The sequence below is a fragment of the Panthera tigris genome, chromosome C1 (genome assembly GCF_018350195.1).
Source record: "Panthera tigris isolate Pti1 chromosome C1, P.tigris_Pti1_mat1.1, whole genome shotgun sequence".
Taxonomy (NCBI): domain Eukaryota; kingdom Metazoa; phylum Chordata; class Mammalia; order Carnivora; family Felidae; genus Panthera; species Panthera tigris.
In genome coordinates this window covers 103,923,743-103,943,496 of record NC_056667.1, presented here as the reverse complement: position 1 = coordinate 103,943,496, position 19,754 = coordinate 103,923,743, and the positions used below count along the sequence as shown (strand labels likewise).

At 47.9% G+C, this 19,754-nt stretch overlaps 2 protein-coding genes across 5 annotated transcripts; both read left to right on the top strand.

The window, feature by feature from the left end:
* Positions 1-958: 958 nt before the first annotated feature.
* On the top strand, positions 959-8,752 carry MTMR11 (myotubularin related protein 11). 4 transcript variants are annotated; one of them, XM_007088041.3, is made up of 17 exons: positions 959-1,218; positions 1,579-1,669; positions 2,087-2,208; positions 2,432-2,492; positions 2,649-2,791; positions 3,261-3,339; positions 3,471-3,606; positions 3,856-3,943; positions 4,099-4,187; positions 4,273-4,397; positions 4,789-4,855; positions 5,104-5,174; positions 5,721-5,887; positions 6,186-6,359; positions 6,611-6,793; positions 7,292-7,585; positions 8,053-8,752. In XM_007088041.3, the coding sequence occupies exons 1-17, from the start codon at positions 1,153-1,155 to the stop codon at positions 8,197-8,199; spliced, it is 2,103 nt and encodes a 700-aa protein (XP_007088103.1). In that variant the 5' UTR covers positions 959-1,152; the 3' UTR covers positions 8,200-8,752. The 4 variants fall into 4 exon arrangements, with proteins under 4 accessions (XP_007088103.1, XP_042849929.1, XP_042849928.1 ...); XM_042993995.1 differs by lacking the exon at positions 959-1,218 and having other exon boundaries at positions 1,328-1,669; positions 8,053-8,234; positions 8,506-8,752; XM_042993994.1 differs by lacking the exon at positions 959-1,218 and having other exon boundaries at positions 1,328-1,669.
* Positions 8,753-9,756: 1,004 nt separating this feature from the next.
* Positions 9,757-14,333, top strand: SF3B4 (splicing factor 3b subunit 4). The gene is given in 7 exon segments (XM_042993993.1): positions 9,757-9,857; positions 10,331-10,459; positions 10,922-11,464; positions 11,792-11,998; positions 13,669-13,842; positions 14,052-14,204; positions 14,207-14,333. Coding segments are annotated over 7 exon segments (1,272 nt in total). The 5' UTR covers positions 9,757-9,823; the 3' UTR covers positions 14,239-14,333.
* The last annotated feature ends 5,421 nt before the right edge of the window (positions 14,334-19,754 follow it).

Genomic DNA, 19,754 nt, shown 5'->3' with positions numbered 1-19,754 from the left:
TGTACAGACTCAAAATCAATAAAATAGCAGCTCATTAACCCCTACTTTGTATTTCATTTCCTGTCTTTTTCACATCTAAATGCAGATTTTTGCTTCCGACCCAGGCACCATCAGCTGCAGTTCCTTTATTTCCCTCCTAGGGTCCTCCCCACCCATCTCTGCTTCTCTAGTTACAGGGGGTAAGGTTGGGGGGTGGGTCTGTTGAACTGATAGAGGTTTTCAGCCCTCAACTTTCAAGGTTCTAAACATGAATCATTAATTTGGAGATCTGGTGTCTGGGTTGCAGGGAGGGGTCATGTACCTAGAATGGGCTCTGGTTTCCCACTGGTGTGTGTGTGTGGTGGGGGGGGGGGGGTAAGATCTTTTCCTTGGGCCTGCCCCAACCCCAGAACTTGCACGTAAACACACCTGTACTTGTGTCTGCATCCTGGAGATATTTCAAGTTCTCTCCCCAATATTCTCACTGCACCCTCCACATGAGGTATGTTTAATGCTCTCTGGAGAAGAATATACAAAATGCTTTAACTCAACTCCCTCATTTCTTGGACCACCCCCCCCCCCGCCCCAGGCAAAACTCCCCCGAGGTCCGATTTCCTACTACTTTTGCCAGGTGTGAGGCAGTAAAGAGGCCCGAACTGCTTTTGCATTCCTCCCACCTCTCCACACCCTTTAAGAAGACAAAAAAATTAAGCCCAAATTATCCCAGGTTAATATTCAGCATTACTGCTCCCCTCAAATAGTTTCCAATGCTCGTGAACAGAAAGCATAAGATCTGGGACTGGGGTAACGAATCTGGGCATTTTTTTCCCCAGTCACCCAGTTTTTCCTCACCTTTTCCAGGCTCCTCCACTTTCTCTCTACTTTTCCAAAATTGTGTGTATTCCCCTTTAAGGGGCTGGGCATCTCTCCCGCCCTCTCCAGAGTCGACTGAAGTTTCCGTGGAGCCTCCTCTGGCTGGGTTGGACACACCTTTCAAGAGACCCCTAATCGAGCTCCAAGCACCACAACCGCTCCTTACCCTAGTGCTGTCCCCCTGCCCCTCTCCCTCACCTACCTCTTCTCAACTACAAGATTCAGCCTCTCCCCAAAGGGCTTGAGCATCCTAAAGGTTTCCCACCCTTCACGGCTCCGTCCCCGGATGGAGCCAGAGAAATGTGGTGGGGGGGCCGGGGCCAGAGTTTCAACATCGCCCCCCAGAAGGAGGAGCCAGAGATGGGGGTAAGGAGAGGAAACTTGGGCTTGGGAGGGAAGGGGACCGTGGGCAGGAGGGGGTGAATGAGGAGGATTGGGAGATAAAAGAGGGGTAAGAAAAAGATCTAGAGGAGGATGGTGTGGTCCCATATCAACTTCGGTTGATGGAACTTGGTCTGTCTTTTTCACAGTCTCAAGTTCATTGTCTCATTACCCATTAACCAGCCCCTCCCTTTACTGTCTGCCAACTGGGTCCTAAACTTCCCGGCAGCCACTGATCTCAGTTTCCCCTGAGAGCCTGAGTGTAGGCCTCCAATGGTGGCTGCTGAGGTAATCCCAGGTCCCAGAATTGGAGAGGCCTGGGGATTAACCCTACACCCTTTGCAGCACTCTGGACCAAAGTGTGTCCAGAGGACTGGGATGCTGGAGCCCAGGAGTCAGCAGCTTGACGGTCACGTGGCCTCTGGATGCCTCCCAGGTAGTAGCTTCCCTTTCAATACTTCCAACCTGCAAAGACTCTTCCAAATTCCATCCTGCTCAAATCTTGCTTCAAACTTCACCAAAGATACCTCTGTATTCTTCTACCCACTCAAAGTGCTTCTGCCTCAGGCTGGCTCTCTTCCCTGTCCAGAGCTGACTGGGAACATGGACCTTGATGGTCCCTGTTTTCTGGACTCTGTTACTCTTTTTCTCATTTACTTATCCAATAAGTATTTGAGTGCCTACTATGTACAAAAGAATACAAATGATCCCCTCCTAAGCTTTCTTTCTAGTGGGGTTAGGGGAGGATCTTAATCTTCCCTCTTTGGATCCTCCTGTCTCAGAAGACTCGGTGTATACCAGTGTGGGCGACACTGGGAATAGTCATAACCTAGCTTTCCTTCTTCCCCTGTAGGGGAGCAGATCCTAGCATGGGCCCCAGGGGTGAGGAAGGGGCTGGAACCTGAATTGCCTGGAACTCTGATCTGCACCAACTTGAGGGTCACCTTCCAGCCCTGTGGATGGCAGCGGAGTCAGGTGAGATGGACAGGGCAATGGAAAGGACAGTTAGTGAGAAATGGACTGGGGGGTCTAGAAGGATTTAGACAAGTGAGACAGGGAGAATTATGCTTAAGGGCTGTCTTTTGAATGTATCAGGGATGGTCAGTTGGGATTATCTCTTGGGAGGTTGGGGGTTGCCAGGGTAGGACAATGAGCAAGATTTCAGGTGTCTTCGGCATCAGTCGTGTGCTTCCTCTAGGAGACTCCCCTGAGCAGCGAATATGATTTTGCCCTGGTCAACATTGGGCGATTAGAGGCTGGTAAGTGGGTGGTGGGGTGTTTGTGAAGGGGCTCACTGGGGCTCACCCTTTCTCAATTCTCCGAGGGCAACAGGGATGGAGTGGGATGGGCCGGAAGACTTCCTTGTAGAGGGACTCTGACCAATGGCTACACTGCTTTCTAACTCTTGACTTCAGTGAGTGGCCTGTCCAGAGTCCAGCTCCTCCGTCCAGGGTCCCCACTTAAATTTATCCCTGAGGAGATTCTCATTCATGGCCGAGACTTCCGGCTGCTCAGAGTTGCTTTTGAGGCTGGAGGACTAGAGCCTCAAGCCTTTCAGGTAAGAGACCTTCAACCCAAAGACTCCTCTTCAGAGCCTTGGGGATCCTTTCCCTGGTATTCCCACTACTGCCCTATCTTTTACAACCCCTCTCATCATTCTGTCTGCTTCTCTCCTCAAGGAGAGGCTAAAAGCACAAGAGTAAGGGGCCTGAATTCTAGCCCTGGGGTTGCCAATTATCAGGAGTGTGACAGTGGGCAAGTTTCTTCCTTTGAAAAACAGGGAGGGCTGGATGAGACTGTTCCTGAGATTCTTCCCAGAATTCACATCCTGTGGTTCCATGATTCTGGATGTGTTCTCCTGAACCCAGGCCCCATGACCTGTGGAAGCTCCCTTCCTCAGCGACTGTCTTTGCTATTGTCCTGTGTCTCTACTGGTGGCAAAGACAGTTGAACAAACATGGGCCCCACTTCATCCTCTACACTTCTTCAGTCTGAGCCAGAAGGCTGTGATGTCCTTTCCTCCACAGGTGACCATGGCCATTGTCCAAGCCAGAGCTCAGAACAGTCAAGTTCAACAGTATGCAGGGATACCCCTGAGCAAGGCTGGTGAGTGAGGGTGCTTTAGGGTAGGGGAAAGGTAAAGAATCTGAGAAAGCAGAGGCTGGCTGTAGACAAAAGAGCTGAGAAGCTCTCTCTGGTTCCTCTTCCTTTTTTTCTGTGCCTCACTCCTGTCCTAGGCCAGAGTACAGGGTCCAGAAAACCACCTGTTCCCCTCTTGGAGACATCAGAAGACTGGGAGGCTGAGCGGAAAAAGCAGGGGGCCAGGGGCTGGAGGGTCAGCACCATCAATGAGAGGTTCGACATAGCCACCAGGTGATCCCCAAGTCCACCCCAACCCCTGCTGCCCTCCCAATCTTCCCACAGTTCTTAGATCCTCTAAAGCTAGGACTTCCCACAAATTCCAGCCTCTAAGGACATCCACAAAGCTTTCCCCCTTACCACCTAGATCTCCAAACTTGAGGTTCCTGGGAATAATGCCCTCCTAAGCAACTTCCTGATAATGACAGGTTGCATTATAACGAGGTCACTGAGCTAAGCTGTGACACACTCTCAATTTCACAGCCTCCCCCGTTACTTCTGGGTCCCTAAGCGAACCCTGGACAGTGAAGTCAGGAGAGCCTTTGGCCACTTCCATCAGGGCCGTGGACCGGTCAGTATAAGCAGCAGGGTGATGGTTTGGGATTAGATGATTATGGGGGAGGGAGGGGCAGGGAGGGTCATTGTTGAGGGAGGTCAGTGTGGGGGCAGGACAGGGTGGGGCTAGGAGTTTCTCCCATGGTGATCCTAACCTCCCACCATCTGAAGCGTCTGTCCTGGCATCACCCTGGGGGCAGTGATCTTCTCCGCTGTGGTGGCTTCTATACAGCCAGCGACCCTAACAAGGAGGATATCAGGTGAGGGAAGGTTTGATGAGTAGAATCAAGGGTTGGAGGTTCAGGGCAGATTCGTTCCCTTACGTTGTGACTCCCTCCCTTCCAGAGCAGTGGAGTCGATGCTTCAGGCTGGGCATTCAGACGTTGTCCTGGTGGACACCGTGGATGAGCTGCCTAGTCTCGCAGATGTCCAACTTGCCCACTTGAGGCTGAGGGCCCTCTGCCTGCCTGGTGAGACAACCTCTGGGCCCTACCTCCATCCCAGGTCTGCTGACCCTAACCTGGTTTTTCCCCTTTTGCCTGTTACAGAAGAGTAACCAACCCTGCAGCCCAATCCTTCGTTTTCTATTCCACTCTCATCTCCCACAGACTCAGATTTCCTGTCTTCCTGACCTCAAAGTATCCTCTCTCTTTTTTGTAACAGCTTTATTGGCTGACATATAATTTACATACCATAAAACCCACCCTTCGCCCATCTTAAGTGTTTGGTTAATTTTATTACATTTACAAGGTTGTACAACTATGTATGATTCATTTTAGTAGCCTCAGGAGAAGATCCTGAATCATGAATCCTGAGTTCTCCCAATCTCTTTGTCCTTCTGACCCCTCTACTCTCTCTCAGATTCATCTGCAGCTGAGGAGAAATGGCTCTCAGCCCTGGAAGGAACACGATGGTTGGATTATGTCAGGTACTGTCTCATGTTCTAGCTATGTTTTATAATTCAACCCTCCCCAACCTAATGTTAACTTGAACTCCTAAATGGCCTTCCATTAACTCTTCTCTTTGGTTTCCCAAGAAGACTCTTTTTTTTTTGCTGCTCCTTAGAAGGAGGAAGGGGCGGAATTTTGGAGTCTGCGTCTATTCCATCCCATGACCCATCACTCCCTTCCTCCAGGCTTATCATTCTTCTCTCCTTTTTCTCCTCTGCCCCACTAGGTCTTGTCTTCGAAAGGCCAGTGACATCTCAGTCCTAGTGACATCCAGGGTTCGCTCTGTAGTACTACAAGGTGAGTTTCTTGGGTTAACCTACTCCATTCCTTCCTTTTTCCTTTACTCACCCAACTGGGAGGGAGACCTAGAAGTTTTCCTTGTCCTCTTCTAGTGCTAGGACCTTATCCTGTTACTAGGAACTACCCATGGGCCCTAAATCATTCTTCAGTGCTACCTGTGCCTCACAGTAGTAGTCCTACTACTAGCTCTAGTGCTGCTACAGTTTGTGGTCCCTAACAGTAGGGTTATTCACCTTCTGTTCTCGTGCTTCCATCAGTGGATGGTGACCGGGGTTGGGGTGGGAAGAACAATGGAGAAGCTGGTTTGAGATTTGTGATTCTACCTCCTGCACGTGAAGCTGGGTATTTCAATCCAGGTGGAGTCTATGGACTGAATCATTCAAGGTCTTTATTTTCTCTTCTATTTGCCCTCTCAATCCTACCTACCAAAACTTTAACCCTCTGTACCTCTCTCTTCTTCTTGCCACGTTTCCTTTCCGCATTTTCTTCTGCCCTAGTTTCGTGGCCCCTCTTCTTTGTCCCTTCTCCCTCTTTATCACCCAGAGCGCGGTGATCGTGATTTCAATGGCCTCCTCTCTTCACTCGTCCAGCTGCTTTCAGTCCCTGAAGCCCGAACACTGCTTGGCTTCCAATCACTAGTGCAGCGAGAGTGGGTGGCAGCTGGACACCCCTTCCTGACCCGACTTGGGGTAACTGGAGCCAGTGAAGAGGTGAGATCATGTTGGGAGAGTAGTGGGGGGAGGTATTACCAAAGATGTAAGGGGATGAGAAAACTATATAGTATAATCCACTGGAGGTGAAATCAGGTTAGAAGGTTCCTGAGATTAGGCTAAGCTTGAAGGGAGACCTAGATGAACGAAGCACCACAACTCCCTACTACCCTCAATCGGATTTCCATTCCCTGATCTTAGTGGCCCTGTTGTCTGTGTCTCTCGTCCCTCGTCATTGTCATCCTCCTCTTTTAGGTGCCCACAATCCCTCCTAACCTCTTAATTTCCTCCTTCTCAGGCTCCAGTGTTTCTCCTCTTCCTTGATTGTGTCTGGCAGCTCCTCCAGCAGTTTCCAGCTGAGTTTGAATTCTCAGAGTTTTTCCTTCTTGCTCTTCATGACAGTGCCAGGGTTCCTGACACCCTCACATTCCTGAGAGATACTCCCTGGGAGCGTGGAAAACAGGGTGGACAGGTCAGTGAGTTCCAGTTTTGATTTGTCTTTTCTTTTCCTTGAGAAGTACCCTCTGAAGTTTAGTCTTAATTTATGGAAAGTGAGGTCTGTGGATGGGAAAGGGGGAGGTTGGTGCCCATTCTCATGACTGGACTTTCACCCTACATCTGATTCCCAGAGGAAGAGGTGAGCGTCTCATGATTTCTATACAGACTTGGGAAAAGGATTCTTTTATTTGTTTTACCATCCTTTTTCTTGTTTTCTCTGTCCAGTTCAACTCCTATACACAAATCTATAACCCAGGGTACTGCCAACCCCCTGCTGGGAATTCTGTTAACTCGCAGCTATCTGTCTGGGACTGGGATTTACGCTACAACAGTGAACAGATACTACAATTCCATAATCCTGGCTATGACCCAGAACACTGCCCAGATTCCTGGCTTCCTAGACAGCAGGTGAGATGTCTACACTTCCTAAATTCCTTTGCCTTTCTCACAGGCTCATCCTTTTAGACAAGGAGAAGTAGAAAGACACAGTTCCCATGAACTCATGTCTGAGTTCCCCAGGGAAAGCTGCCCCACACTTCCTCTGTAGCTGTCACATGTTTTGCTCTTCATGACAGTGCCAGGGTTCCTGACACCCTCACATTCCTGATTAGGCAGAAATCCTAGAATAGCACAGAGGGCAGCCTTCTTGTCCTCATCTTTATTAGTTTTTGTCTCTTACATACATTTTACAAGTTTCCCTAAAATTGACTTTCATGAGACCTGAGGCCTAGTTTGAAGTTTGAAGCCTAATGAGGAGAGAAGATAGAGTTCTCAGGGGGAGGCCTGTAGTTCAATCACTAATGCAGTGTGAGTAGGTGGCAGTTAGACATTCCTTCCTGACCCATTTTGGGGAAAGTGGGGTCATCTAGTTTCTAGGTTGCCAGTTGATTTCTCTTTTCCTTTTAGCCAAGCTTCATGGTTCCTGGACCCCCCAGTTCTGTGTGGCTCTTCTCCAGAGGGGCCCTGACTCCCCTCAATCAGCTCTGTCCTTGGCGGGACAATCCTTCCCTGCTGGCAGTCTCTTCTCGTTGGCTCCCTCGAGCAGCTATCTCCTCTGAAAGCCTGGCTGATCAGGAGTGGGGGCTCCCCTCACATTGGGGGGCTTGCCCTTTACCCCCGGGGTTGCTGCTGCCTGGATATCTGGGACCCCAGATCAGGCTGTGGAGACGCTGCTACTTGAGGGGAAGGCCTGAGGTCCAGGTGAGGAGGGAAGACAGGGATTGGGAGTGGGAGAATGGAATTGACTACTAAACCAGATGTTTCAGAAGAAAGCAAATGTTTCTAGGAGTGGAAAAGCAAGGGCCTGGGGAGATCGAGAAGTGAAGTACCATTCCTATTGGACTCCAAGTGGATAGGTTTGGGAGAGTGTATGTGGTGGGGATGCAGATGGTTGTTGCTCAGATCAAGTAGAACCTAAGGCATAGCTGGAGGGGGAAGAGAGAATTAAAGATGCCAGCGGTGATGGTAACCAGACTTGTCATGGGGATCACTTGGTAATGTATAAAAAATGCCAAATCACTAGAATATGCACCTGAAACTAATAGGATGTTGTAGTTAATTATACTTAAAAAAAAAAAAAATGATGCCAGTAGTGGACAGAGATCTCAGAAACAGGGAGCTAGAGCTACAATAATATTCCTCTCTGCCTCTCTTTACCCCCTCCCCAGAAAGGCCTCTCAGCTCCCACAATCTCTGGCCTCCAGGATGAGCTATCCCATCTTCAGGAGCTTTTAAGGAAATGGACACCAAGAATATCTCCTGAGGATCATTCCAAGAAAAGAGACCCAAATACCATTCTCTCCCAATCCCGCTGAAATTACTGTTTTTTTTAACCGACTGAGCGAGCCAGGTGCCCCTTAATTACTGTCTTTTTTATGGGCATGGCAGAGGGTGGTCCAGAGTGAGGGAGGGTTCTAACCTTCTGATTCTTCTTATCTGGTCTTGCTGTCTCAGCTTTTGACACTCCAGCACTCAACAAGCTCACTGACCTTTCTGTTGCAAGTGTGTGGTGCTAACCTTCTCCAACTCTTGCCCTGTCCTGTTTGGTTCAAGATAGGTTTCTTGTGGTTTGAGGAATTAAGAAAAAAAAGCAATCTAGAACATGATTACCTTTTTTCCAGGGCAATTTTATCCCTTTGGATATCCAGCTGTTAAATTGTGAGAGATGCTGTCCATCAGTCTTAACACGATGGCCTACAGACCTCATTCTCACCTCCTCTTGCTGCTTCCTTAATTCCAATTTGTTTCTTCCCTTTGGTTTTCTATGGGCACGCAGTGGGTATGGGAGACACACTGTCTCTTCCAATTGTGTATTTTATACACTGACATTTCTATTTAAGGAGTTCATTAAAGCACAGTATTTATACACATTGCTGACATTATCTCTTGCGTCTGAATAAAAGATCCTAGGTAAGGGGTGACTGTGTGGCTCCCTAGTCAATAAAGCATGTGACTCTTGGTTGTGCTCAAGTCATGAGCTCCTGGCTCTTGAGTGTGAGGTCTACAGCTGGCTCTGGGCTGACAGCACAGAGCCTGCTTGGGATTCTCGGTCTCCCTCTCTTTCAAAAACAAATAAACATTAAAAAGACCCTAGGTAGGAAAGGGGTGGGTGCGAACCGGGAGAGGATGGCACCCATCATACTGTCCTTAAGGAAGTAAGGGGATAGGGCAGGTCAAGTCCACATGCAATTGGGAGAAGGGTTCCCTTCGAAGGAGCAGACGGGCCAAAAGCACACCAAGACGTTGTTGCCGGGCCCAGGGTGTTCTGAAGGTAGAAAGTGAGGCCTCTGGGCTCCAATGTCAACTACTCCTCAGCTTTGGCCACTCTCCATTTCGGAGCCCCAGGTTCCCGTCAGGAGCCCTCACCCCCACCCACACGCAATAGGACTAGGTGAGCTAGACGTTCCGCTTCTTTCCCATGAAGGAAAACCAAACACCTCAAGCCCAGGCTGGGGCTGAGGCCACCGCTGTCCGAGGGTTGTGGGCCGGGGTGGGACCTGCCTCCGCGTCTAAAGGCAGCAGAATCCCTCGGGGCGGGGGGGGGGGGGGGAAGGACACCCTCCTCTGGGGAACAAAGAAGGCTCGTTTGGCAACAAAATATAAAAAAGTAAAGTTTTGTGCTTTCAGCTTTTGAATTTCCATTTTTGGGAGCAGTGTGATCCTTTAGCGTCCAGTACTGCCTTCAGAGGGTCTGAGCATTTGCATCCCGCCTCCCTCGCTTTCACCGCTCGCGTGAGCACTTCCTCGCAGGGCCATTGATGGGAGGCGGCCCACCGAATCGCGGGAAGTCTCCGCCGTTCCTAAGATGGCCGCGGCCGCTTCCGGCTCCTCCCCCGCCGCGGCCCTGCCCACTGCCCTCACGTCCGCGTTCGCCCCGGAAGTGGAAGTAGAGTTCAGAAGGCGGGACCGCTGCCTGGAGACGGCGGGAGCTCTTTCGCCATGGCGGCCGGTCCGATCTCCGAGCGGAACCAGGGTGATTGGAGGGGATGAACCCGGAATAGGCCCACGAGGGCTGGCAGGCATCGACTAGGGCCAGCAGTGTCTTCGCCTGGGCAGGAGATCGGACCTCCCCTGGAGGGCGCGAGACCGGCCCCCGTGCCTGCCGGAGGGAGGGTGGCCGAGTGTAGGCTGAGGCCTGTAGGGGTGGTGCTGTCTGTGCCCAATCCCTTCTCCCTTCCCATTCAAAAAAAAAACCCAAAAAACAAAAAAACCCCACAAAAAAACAAAAGCCAAACCAAAAACAAAACAATTCACCAAAATAATTTGTAGCAGAACCTTTAGATTTCGGAAGGCTCTTTAGTTCCTGGAAAGGGAGGTGTAAGAGTTTAACCGAATTTTCTTTTTTTCTTTTTGCTCCTATACTCCATCTCCACTCCCAATTCCTCCGCCTGTCATCTCCTTCCTGTCATTCTTTCATCCTTGGCCTAACCTGCTTCCATCCTCTAGATGCCACTGTCTACGTGGGAGGCCTGGACGAGAAGGTTAGCGAACCACTGCTGTGGGAGCTATTTCTCCAGGCAGGGCCAGTAGTCAACACCCACATGCCAAAGGATAGAGTCACAGGTCAGCACCAAGGTGAGTACATGACAAGAGGTGAGTTTATGTATTGAGGGGACAAACTGCTGGTGGAGGGCTCCAGCAGTATTTATTTATAGATGTTTTGGAATGAATTCTCCGCAGATTCTTTTTTTTTTTTTTTTTCATTTTGAGAGAGTGCAAGCCAGCGTGAACAGGGGAGGGGCAGAAAGAGAAGGAGAGTCCTAAGCAGGCTCCACACTGTCAGCACAGAGCCCAGTGTGGGGCTTAAACTCATGAACCTGAGATCATGACCTAAGCCAAAATCAAGAGTTGGATGCTTAACCGACTGAGCCACCAGGAGCCCCTGCAGATTCTTTTAAGCGTAGCCCACAGCTTGTTTCTGGAACCATTCATTCCCAATGGAAACAAAGTCGTTATTTCTTGTGGTTTGGAAGGTGAATGAGTTATACCCCATTTTGAATCACTTAAGTTGTTAATCTCTACTCTTTTACTTCCCAGGGTATGGCTTTGTGGAATTCTTGAGTGAGGAAGATGCTGACTATGCCATTAAGATCATGAACATGATCAAACTCTATGGGAAACCAATACGGGTGAACAAAGCTTCAGCTCACAACAAGAACCTGGATGTGGGGGCCAACATTTTCATTGGCAACCTGGACCCAGAGATTGATGAGAAGCTGCTTTATGATACTTTCAGCGCCTTTGGGGTCATCTTACAAACCCCCAAAATTATGCGGGACCCTGACACAGGCAACTCCAAAGGTTATGCCTTTATTAATTTTGCTTCATTTGATGCTTCGGATGCAGCTATCGAGGCCATGAATGGGCAGTATCTCTGTAACCGCCCTATCACTGTGTCCTATGCCTTCAAGAAGGACTCCAAGGGCGAGCGCCATGGCTCTGCAGCTGAAAGACTTCTGGCAGCCCAGAACCCCCTCTCCCAGGCCGACCGCCCTCATCAGCTGTTTGCAGACGCACCTCCTCCTCCTTCTGCCCCCAATCCTGTGGTGTCATCACTGGGGTCTGGGCTTCCTCCACCAGGTAATGCTTTTATTCAACTTTTGTCTTGTGTTTGGGGTATGGTGGTGGTGGAGCAGGAGGAAGGACAAAGGACCTGATGAAGGGGGATGTGGAGTCAGTAGGTGAAGAAAGAGGGATTGAGGGGTGATAGTCGTGGTGGGGAAGAAGGCTGTTGAGTTTCTCCAGGAGGTTGAAGTTGTTGTTCAGACTTGTCTAGTATTGCTTCTGACTTTGAAGAGCTGGGAGGAGGGGAAACAGCTTTTCCTTCCTGAAGAGGCCAGACGGAACAGGCTCTACAGACATTCTCTTCTCTCCCTGTCATTAACTTTTCTTCCATTTCCTCTATAGGCATGCCTCCTCCTGGGTCCTTCCCACCCCCAGTGCCGCCTCCTGGAGCCCTTCCACCCGGGATACCCCCAGCCATGCCCCCGCCGCCTATGCCTCCTGGGGCTGGAGGACATGGCCCACCATCAGCGGGAACCCCAGGGGCTGGACATCCTGGACATGGACACTCACATCCTCACCCATTCCCACCAGGTGGGATGCCCCATCCAGGTGGGTATTCTTTGCTGGGAAAGGGAGGGATGGCCTTGGCAGAGGAGCTTTACTGCCACTTATGCTCCTGTCCTTGTCCCTCAACAGTGATAATAATAGCCCCAGAGCTCAACTTTTCTTCAGTTTTTCATATAAAACACAAAATACTGTTCTCTGTTTACTTTAACAACTATCATCCTGTTTCCTTTTTCTGATGTAAGTTTTTCCAGAGAGTATAACTGTACTTGATTTTTTTTTCCTTTCACTTAAAAAAAATTTTTTTTTAACGTTTTATTTATTTTTGAGAGAGAGAGAGACAGAGTACAAGCGGGGGGGCGAGAGAGAGGGAGACACAGAATCTGAAGCAGGCTCCAGGCTCCAAGCTGTCAGCACAGAGCCCGACGTGGGGCTCAAACTCACAGTGAGATCATGACCTGGGCGCAAGTCGGATGCTTAACTGACTGAGCCACCCAGGCGCCCTTCCCTTTAACTTACTTCATTTTTCTTCTTTGATTTCTACCCTAAAGCAGTGACCTAATTGCCAAATCTAGGGGACGCTTCCATTCCTTATCTGGTTTGCCCTTTGGTATACTTGAAATTGGGCATGTTGTCCTGTTTGAAAATCTTGTCTGTTGGTTTTATTGGATTCTTCATCTGTCTCTGACTCCTCAGTCTCAGTCACCTTAATAGGCTTCTTTTTCTCCCCACGTAGCTAGGTTTTTATATTCGGTTCTCTTCTCCACATGGCTCCATTACTTGTACACTGATGCCTCCTAGATAAGTGTCTCTGGTCTGTGACCCTTAATCTTGCTGTGTGATGGACCTCTCTACTTTTCTACCTCTGTCTTCAAACCTGTTCTTCTTCTAGTATTCTTTGTTTTCAAATGCTTAATTGAGAAATCTGAGAGCCATTTTAAACCATTTCCTGTCACCCCACTCTAGATACCAAGTCTTATTAATATCTCTGGCATTGGCCCCACTGCCAGTGCCCTAGTTCAGGCCCTCTTGTACTGATTATTTCACACCTGATTTACTGTAGTAATTTTCTCATGCTTTGCCTCCAGTTTCTCTATCTTTGATCCACTTGCATAGAGTAATTCTAAAACACAGATGCTCACATACCCTTGCTCAAAATTCTTCTGTTGCTCCTTTTTATCTACAGAGTGAAACTCAAACTTATCACCGTGGCATTCTAGGCTTTTTGTGATCTGGTGCCTGTTCATTACTCCCATGACTACATGCTGCTGCTCTGCATTTCTCTGAGTTACTGGTTTTCCCCAAACATACTGTGCTGTTTGATGGCTCTGTGATTGGCGCATGCTGATGTCCTGCCTGGGATGCTCTAGTCTACTTTGTTGTCCACTTGAAAAATTCTTACTTACTCTTTAGAATTAGATCTTTGCTCAGACAGTGTCTCTGCTACCTTCCCAAATCCTGTCGTCCCTCTGTTCGTTACATACTTCTGTAGCACCGTGATACTGTGAAAGTCGTGGAAGGAGCAAGGTGGGTGGGTTGGTAGTTGATTTGTTTGTAACCTTAGAATGGGGTTGAGGATAAGGGCACTTTGTACCAGCCCTATTTTCCATACTCTTCTTTTCCTGACATCATGTCTTTCTCTATTTTGTTCTCTTTTTTTTGCTTTTTGTATGCCTTTTGTCTCCTTTCTCTTTGTGTCTGTTTTTTCCTCATAGGGATGTCTCAGATGCAGCTGGCCCACCATGGCCCTCACGGCTTAGGACACCCCCATGCCGGGCCCCCAGGCTCTGGGGGGCAGCCGCCACCCCGACCACCCCCTGGAATGCCTCATCCTGGACCTCCTCCAATGGGCATGCCCCCTCGAGGGCCTCCGTTTGGATCTCCCATGGGTGAGTAGGATTCAGCCACCCCCCCCCATCCTCAAATGTCATACTCTTGCAGCTTCTTTTGTCACGCTCCTGTCCCCTGCCCTTTCTTTTATTTACATTTCTGCTCATGGTGTCCCTGCCAGTCTTCTCTGTACATTCTCCCAACATCAACTAGTACCTGTTTCCCAACTGTTACTGAAGTCAGTCAACTTTTCTTTTTTTGTGTGCAGGTCACCCAGGTCCTATGCCTCCACATGGGATGCGTGGGCCTCCTCCACTGATGCCTCCTCACGGGTACACTGGGCCTCCACGACCCCCACCCTACGGCTACCAGCGGGGCCCCCTGCCTCCACCCAGACCCACCCCCCGGCCTCCAGTGCCCCCCGTGGCCCACTTCGAGGCCCTCTTCCTCAGTAATTTCTCATTCTCTTGCCTCCTGTTCTATCTTCCCAATATTTTTTCAAATCCTTGGACCAATCTGAGTTGCTGTAGCTCCTTAGGGCTAAGGCACTAATCCCTCTCAGGCCTTTTTTTTTTTTTTCTTTAAGTGTAATTCTTTTCACAGGAGGTTTTTTTTTTTTTTTATGTTGGTCCTAAGTGTTTTACAAATGCACAGAGAAAATAAAATTAAACTCCTTGTTTATTCTTTGTGCTCTTTTCCTCGGCAAAATAACTTCTCTGTTTTCTCTAAGAAGAGACATCAGTATATTGGGAAAAGAATGGTAAGGTAGGAGGGAGCATGCTTATTCTATGTTTTAAGGCTTACATTTAGCTTATAAGCTGGAAACCCTAAGTACCCGTGACATAGGGTTTTTGTGAATATGAAGCGAGAACAGAGGTGAAGTTCCTGGAGATAATGCTGGCAAAAACAGGAAGGAAGATGCACAAAGCCATCCACTGCAGTCCTGCTTGTAATGGTAGTAGGTTGGAAATCGCTCTCCTCTGTTGGTCAGGGACTGGTTGAATAACTTGGTAAATCTACACAGCAGCGGTAAAAAGGAGAGAGAAGACTACCTACTGTTTTAGAGAGACCTCCAGGATACATTAAGGGAAGAAAGTAACAAGCCAAACAGAACGTCCTATGCTCCCTCATCTAACATACGCATTTATTTACATTAAAAAAACCAGATAAACCAAAAAGGAAATTCATACACTGGGATGGGGAGGGGAGCTAGACTTCTCTGAGCATACTATGTTAAACTTGGTTTACTTCGACACTATGTACATAAATGTCTTACATAATTGCGAAACTGTTGAAATTGGGACCGTTGGAACTCGGTAAACCTACATTTTCTTCCATGCTTTCCCTTCAGACATCATAAATGAGGAATTTGGATCTTACTTCTATTTTTTTCCTCCTCAGTCCTTCCACACCTGACTTACATCCCATGGAAATCTGTCTTCAGAGACTTTGAGTAATTAGACCAAATCCAATGGCCCCTTTTCTGTTCTTTGCTGTATTTAATCCTCTTACGTCACCACTTTCCTAAAGTTCTCTTTCTGGTCTATACGACCATGGATTTTGCTGATGTCTAGGCAAGAAACGGTGCACCCAGCCCTCTCGTTCTCTTGCACCATTCTTAAAAAAAATTTTTTTTAATGTTTATTTATTTTTGAGAGAGGGAGAGACGACAGAGTGTGAGCTGGGGAGGGGCAGAGAGAGGGAGACACAGAATCTGAAGCAGGCTCCAGGCTCTGAGCTATTAGCACAGAGCCCGATGCGGGGCTCAAACCCACGAACTATGAGATCATGACCTGAGCCGAAGTCGGATGCTTAACTGACCGAGCCACCCAGGCACCCCTCTCTTGCACCATTCTTACTCACGTGATGTGGTACCTATAAGACCTGCCAGTGGCAGCTGAATGATACAGAGGTGTGCAGAGTGCTTCTGTTCTGGTGTTACCAAGGCAGTGGGCTGACACGTGCCATTATTACGACACAAAATATTCTGGGAGCGTGAGGAAGGGTATCCCGGCATGAAAAATCTGAGAAAACTTCCAGAAAAAAGAGTGATAAGTTCAGATGTAATGTCAAAGGAAGGGTAGATGTTTCCCGGGCGAAGAAGGGGAAGCTCCCTCCTGGTGGACTGGATGCTCCCGAGCAGAAGCCGAGATTGGTCAACAGCACTATAAGTGATCCACTAGAGCTGCATGGCATTGGAGCTAGCTGGGGAGCTCCTGTTGATAGGGCTTCTCTGCCCTTTCTCATGTGGCCCAGAACCATTCAAAACCGCACACTGAGGCAAAGGGAGGAGGCTGCTTCGGACTGGAAGCTATTGGCTCAGGAATTCTAGCCGTCCTGGGATCTGCTTAGCGGCCCGGAGTGCTGAGAGAATTGCCTTCCGAGCACCACTGGCAGGGCACACTGGCTGGGAAGCTGCTATCCATGAGGGAAAGCCACAGGGAGGATTTGAGCAAGGGAGTGACCGATTTGCGTTTTAGAACTGTGGTAGTGGGGGGAAAAGATCTGAGGGAGAAGACCGGGCAAGGAGCCAAGCAGGGCATTCGGCAGTAATTTAGGGAGAGATGCAGTCCTCGAGGGCCGTGATAGAAGCCCGATGGAGAGGAGGGGATGCACTGGGGAGGTATTCTAGAAGGCAAAAGAATAAGGTGAGGTGTTAGATTGGATATAGTGGAGGAAAGGGAGAGTGGAATCAGGATGAGAGTATGCAGCAGGAAGAATTTCCCGGGAGTTGGGATGGAAATGGTAAATTAGGTTTGGCATATGTTGACTTTCAGGTGAATTGTGGCACAGGCAAGTGGGGTCACCTAGTGGGCATTTGTCAAAACTTGGGGAAGATTCCACGTGATCATTTCACACAACGAATGGCTAAGGATGCCAGGCTTCTAAATCGTAATGGGCTTAATTGACTTCATTTCAAACAGCACTGCTGTGCAGTTACTTTGATGTGGTCATAAGCCGAGGCACTTGGGACCTAGCATAGTTGGCCGCTGGCTCCGAGCCCAGGTGCCCGCGGCCAGTACTCCAGCAGCCCCAGGTGGTAGCAGGCTTTGTCTCAGTCCCTGTGTCCTTTCTGCCTCCATGGCATCTATCAAATGAACTGACTTCTAACTGATCCTTGGTGAGGACTTCAAGGACTGTTACCCTTATGCTGAAGATTTCTAGCGTGTTTTTTCATATACGCTCCTGTGTGGTATTTTTGGCTCTTATCTGATAGCATGTTGATGAATTCACACCATCGAGGAGTAAATTAGTGCCTTTGCTGAATTCCCCACATCTCTCTTTGGAACCACTATTTCCTCAGGCATTCATTCGCAGAATCTTGGAGCTTTCATTCATTCAACACTAATTTTTGAGTGCCTCCTCCAGTCAATGAGGTTGACTCCCCCAGACTCTCCTCCAGCTCTCCCGCCCCTGGCTCCTGCAGATACTGGTGCTCAGCAGTTCTCTGTGCAGGCCCAGTATTGCTGGTACATTTTAGTACTTCAGTGCACACATCTGTTTGTTATTCACTAAACCAGGGCTTTTCCACTTTTTTTTTTTTAATCATTGCCCCTCTACCACCACGGCTGGAGACATTGTTTTCAAATTGCCCCCTACCCCCGCATGACATTTTAAATCACAGATATGCTATATATGTCTTTTTCTCTAAATTTTTATTTAAAAGTGGAGGAGGGCAGAGAGAGGGAGGTTCCAGGCTCTGAGCTGTTGGCACCGAGCCCGATGTGGGGCTCGAACTCTCCAATGGAGAGATCATGACCTGAACTGAAGTCGGACACTTAACCCACTGAGCCACCCAGGCGCCCCTGTGCTCTATATCTTTTTATGTACTAGGGCCCTTTGGAGGGACACAAACCATTGTAATATCTAAGATTCCTGCTCCCCAAACCAGTTTTTGTCCCCTTTGGGGGGGGGGATACCACTCCCATTGAGAATGTGTGGGACCATTGGTCCTTAATGTTTTGTGGGCCCCAGACAGCCCTTTGAGAACATGACAAAAACTGTGGACCCTATCCAAGAAAAATACATACATGCCTGTATTTCCAATATCCTGAAGCAAAAATTACATAAGGTTCATAGATCCCAATCTAAGTATCCTTGTATTACACTGAATCTCTTCAAGAACCCTGAAGGAATCTCATTCTATTAATCTATCTCCCAAGAGTACCCGAGATGCCTGGCATATATAATAATTGTAAAAATAGTAACAGCTAATGTTTACTGAACTCTTGCTAATATGCCAGTACTAAGTGTTTAATATTGTACTAAATGTTTATCTCAGTTAATCCTTGTAACAACCCCCTGAGGTAGGTTTTGTTATTACCCCCATTTTAAGATCTGGAAATGGATATTAAGTTATTTGACCAAGGTCACATGCTACGAAATGATAGATGGAATACTTGAACGAAGATCTGCACGAATTCTAGAGCCAGTTGCATAGTCATGTTATACTATATTTACTGAATAGATTCTTGTTGAATGAATGAATGTTTTCCTTTGCTATTAACCAGCTTTCTTAAAGATAATCCCTCTTTAACTGGGTTATAAACTCCTAAAGGATAGGAGCTTTTTTTGTGCTTTTTTTGCTTCAATTGTTAGCATCTCTCACTGGAACTTTATGGTATCTTAGAAGTGCTACCATTGACCCCATTTTGTCCCTCAGTTTCCCCATCCTGACAATCTCCTGTGCTTAGAATGTGGTGGGTAGAAGCAGCGATAGAATACAGGGTGATGGGTAACTGGGCAAAGAAGCTACACTAGGAAGCTTTATAAGGCAGTGGTTAAAACACCTGGAAAGCTCTAAAAGCCAGAGACCTATATACTGTATGAATCTAAAATGAAGCTCTAAGACAAATCTTAAATTTTTTTAATGTTTATTTATTTTTGAGAGAGAGACAGAGACAGAGACAGAGCACAAGCTGGGGAGGAGCAGACAGAGAGGGAGACACAGAATCCGAAACAAGCTCCAGGCTCTGAGCTGTCAGCACAGAGCCTGACATGGGGCTCAAACCCACAAACTGCAAGATCATGACCTGAGTCAAAGTTGGATGCTTAACTGACTGAGCTACCTAGGCACCCCTAGAAAAGACAAATCTAATGTATGGTGACCAAAAGGAGATCAGTAATTGCCAGGGATGGGGATATTGACTGCAGGGGCAAGGGGATTTTGGGGGGCAAAGGAAATGTTCTTTATCTTGATCAAGGAGGTGCTTACATGGGCGTATACTTTTGTTAAAACTCATAGAACTATATATTTCATTTTTTTATTTTTAATTTTTAAAAATGTCTATTTATTTATTTTTGAGAGAGAGAGAGAGAGCTCAAGCAGGGGAGGGGCAGAGAGAGAGAGAAAGGAGAGAGAGAATCCCAAGCAGGTTCGGTGCTGCCAGCACAGAGCCTGACTTGGGGCTCGATCTCACAAACCACAAGATCATGACCTGAGCTGAAACCAAGAGTCAGAGGCTTAACCGAATGAGCCACCCAAGCGCTCCACAACTGCATACTTTAAATGGATGCATTAAAAAAGCATTAGGTCTCTGAATCTATATTGCCTGGGTTCCATTTTTAGTTTTGCCACTTCTGAGTTGTGTGATCATATCAAGTTACTTAACCATCCAGTACCTCAGTCTATCATCTGTAAATGGTGACCATCTCATAGGGTTAATGTGGAGGTGGGGTGAGTTCATCAATGTAAAGTAGTGAGAAAAGTGCTCAAGTCAGGTAAACGCTCTAATGAGGCTAACCATCATTACCAAATACCCACTTATCACCTCCTGGGCCATAGTCTTATTTCCACACTTAATATAAGCCATTGTGGAGAAGAGCTGAGTCTAGGGATAGGAACAATTCTAGACTAAAAATGGGGCAACTCTTAGTAGGTAATTAAATTATATTCTTTGAAACAAATTATTTACCTATTAGTTCAACACTTATATTTAATGGGAGTAAGCAGAAATTTATCATATATACT

Bases quoted from the DNA above. Each gene is read 5' to 3' on its own strand.
- MTMR11 (XM_042993995.1), top strand. From the start codon at position 1,507: ATGGTGGCTGCTGAGGTAATCCCAGGTCCCAGAATTGGAGAGGCCTGG. The intron at 3,944-4,098 runs GTCAGTATAAGC...CACCATCTGAAG, and splicing joins TCCATCAGGGCCGTGGACCG to CGTCTGTCCTGGCATCACCC. The intron at 5,888-6,185 runs GTGAGATCATGT...CCTCCTTCTCAG, and splicing joins TAACTGGAGCCAGTGAAGAG to GCTCCAGTGTTTCTCCTCTT.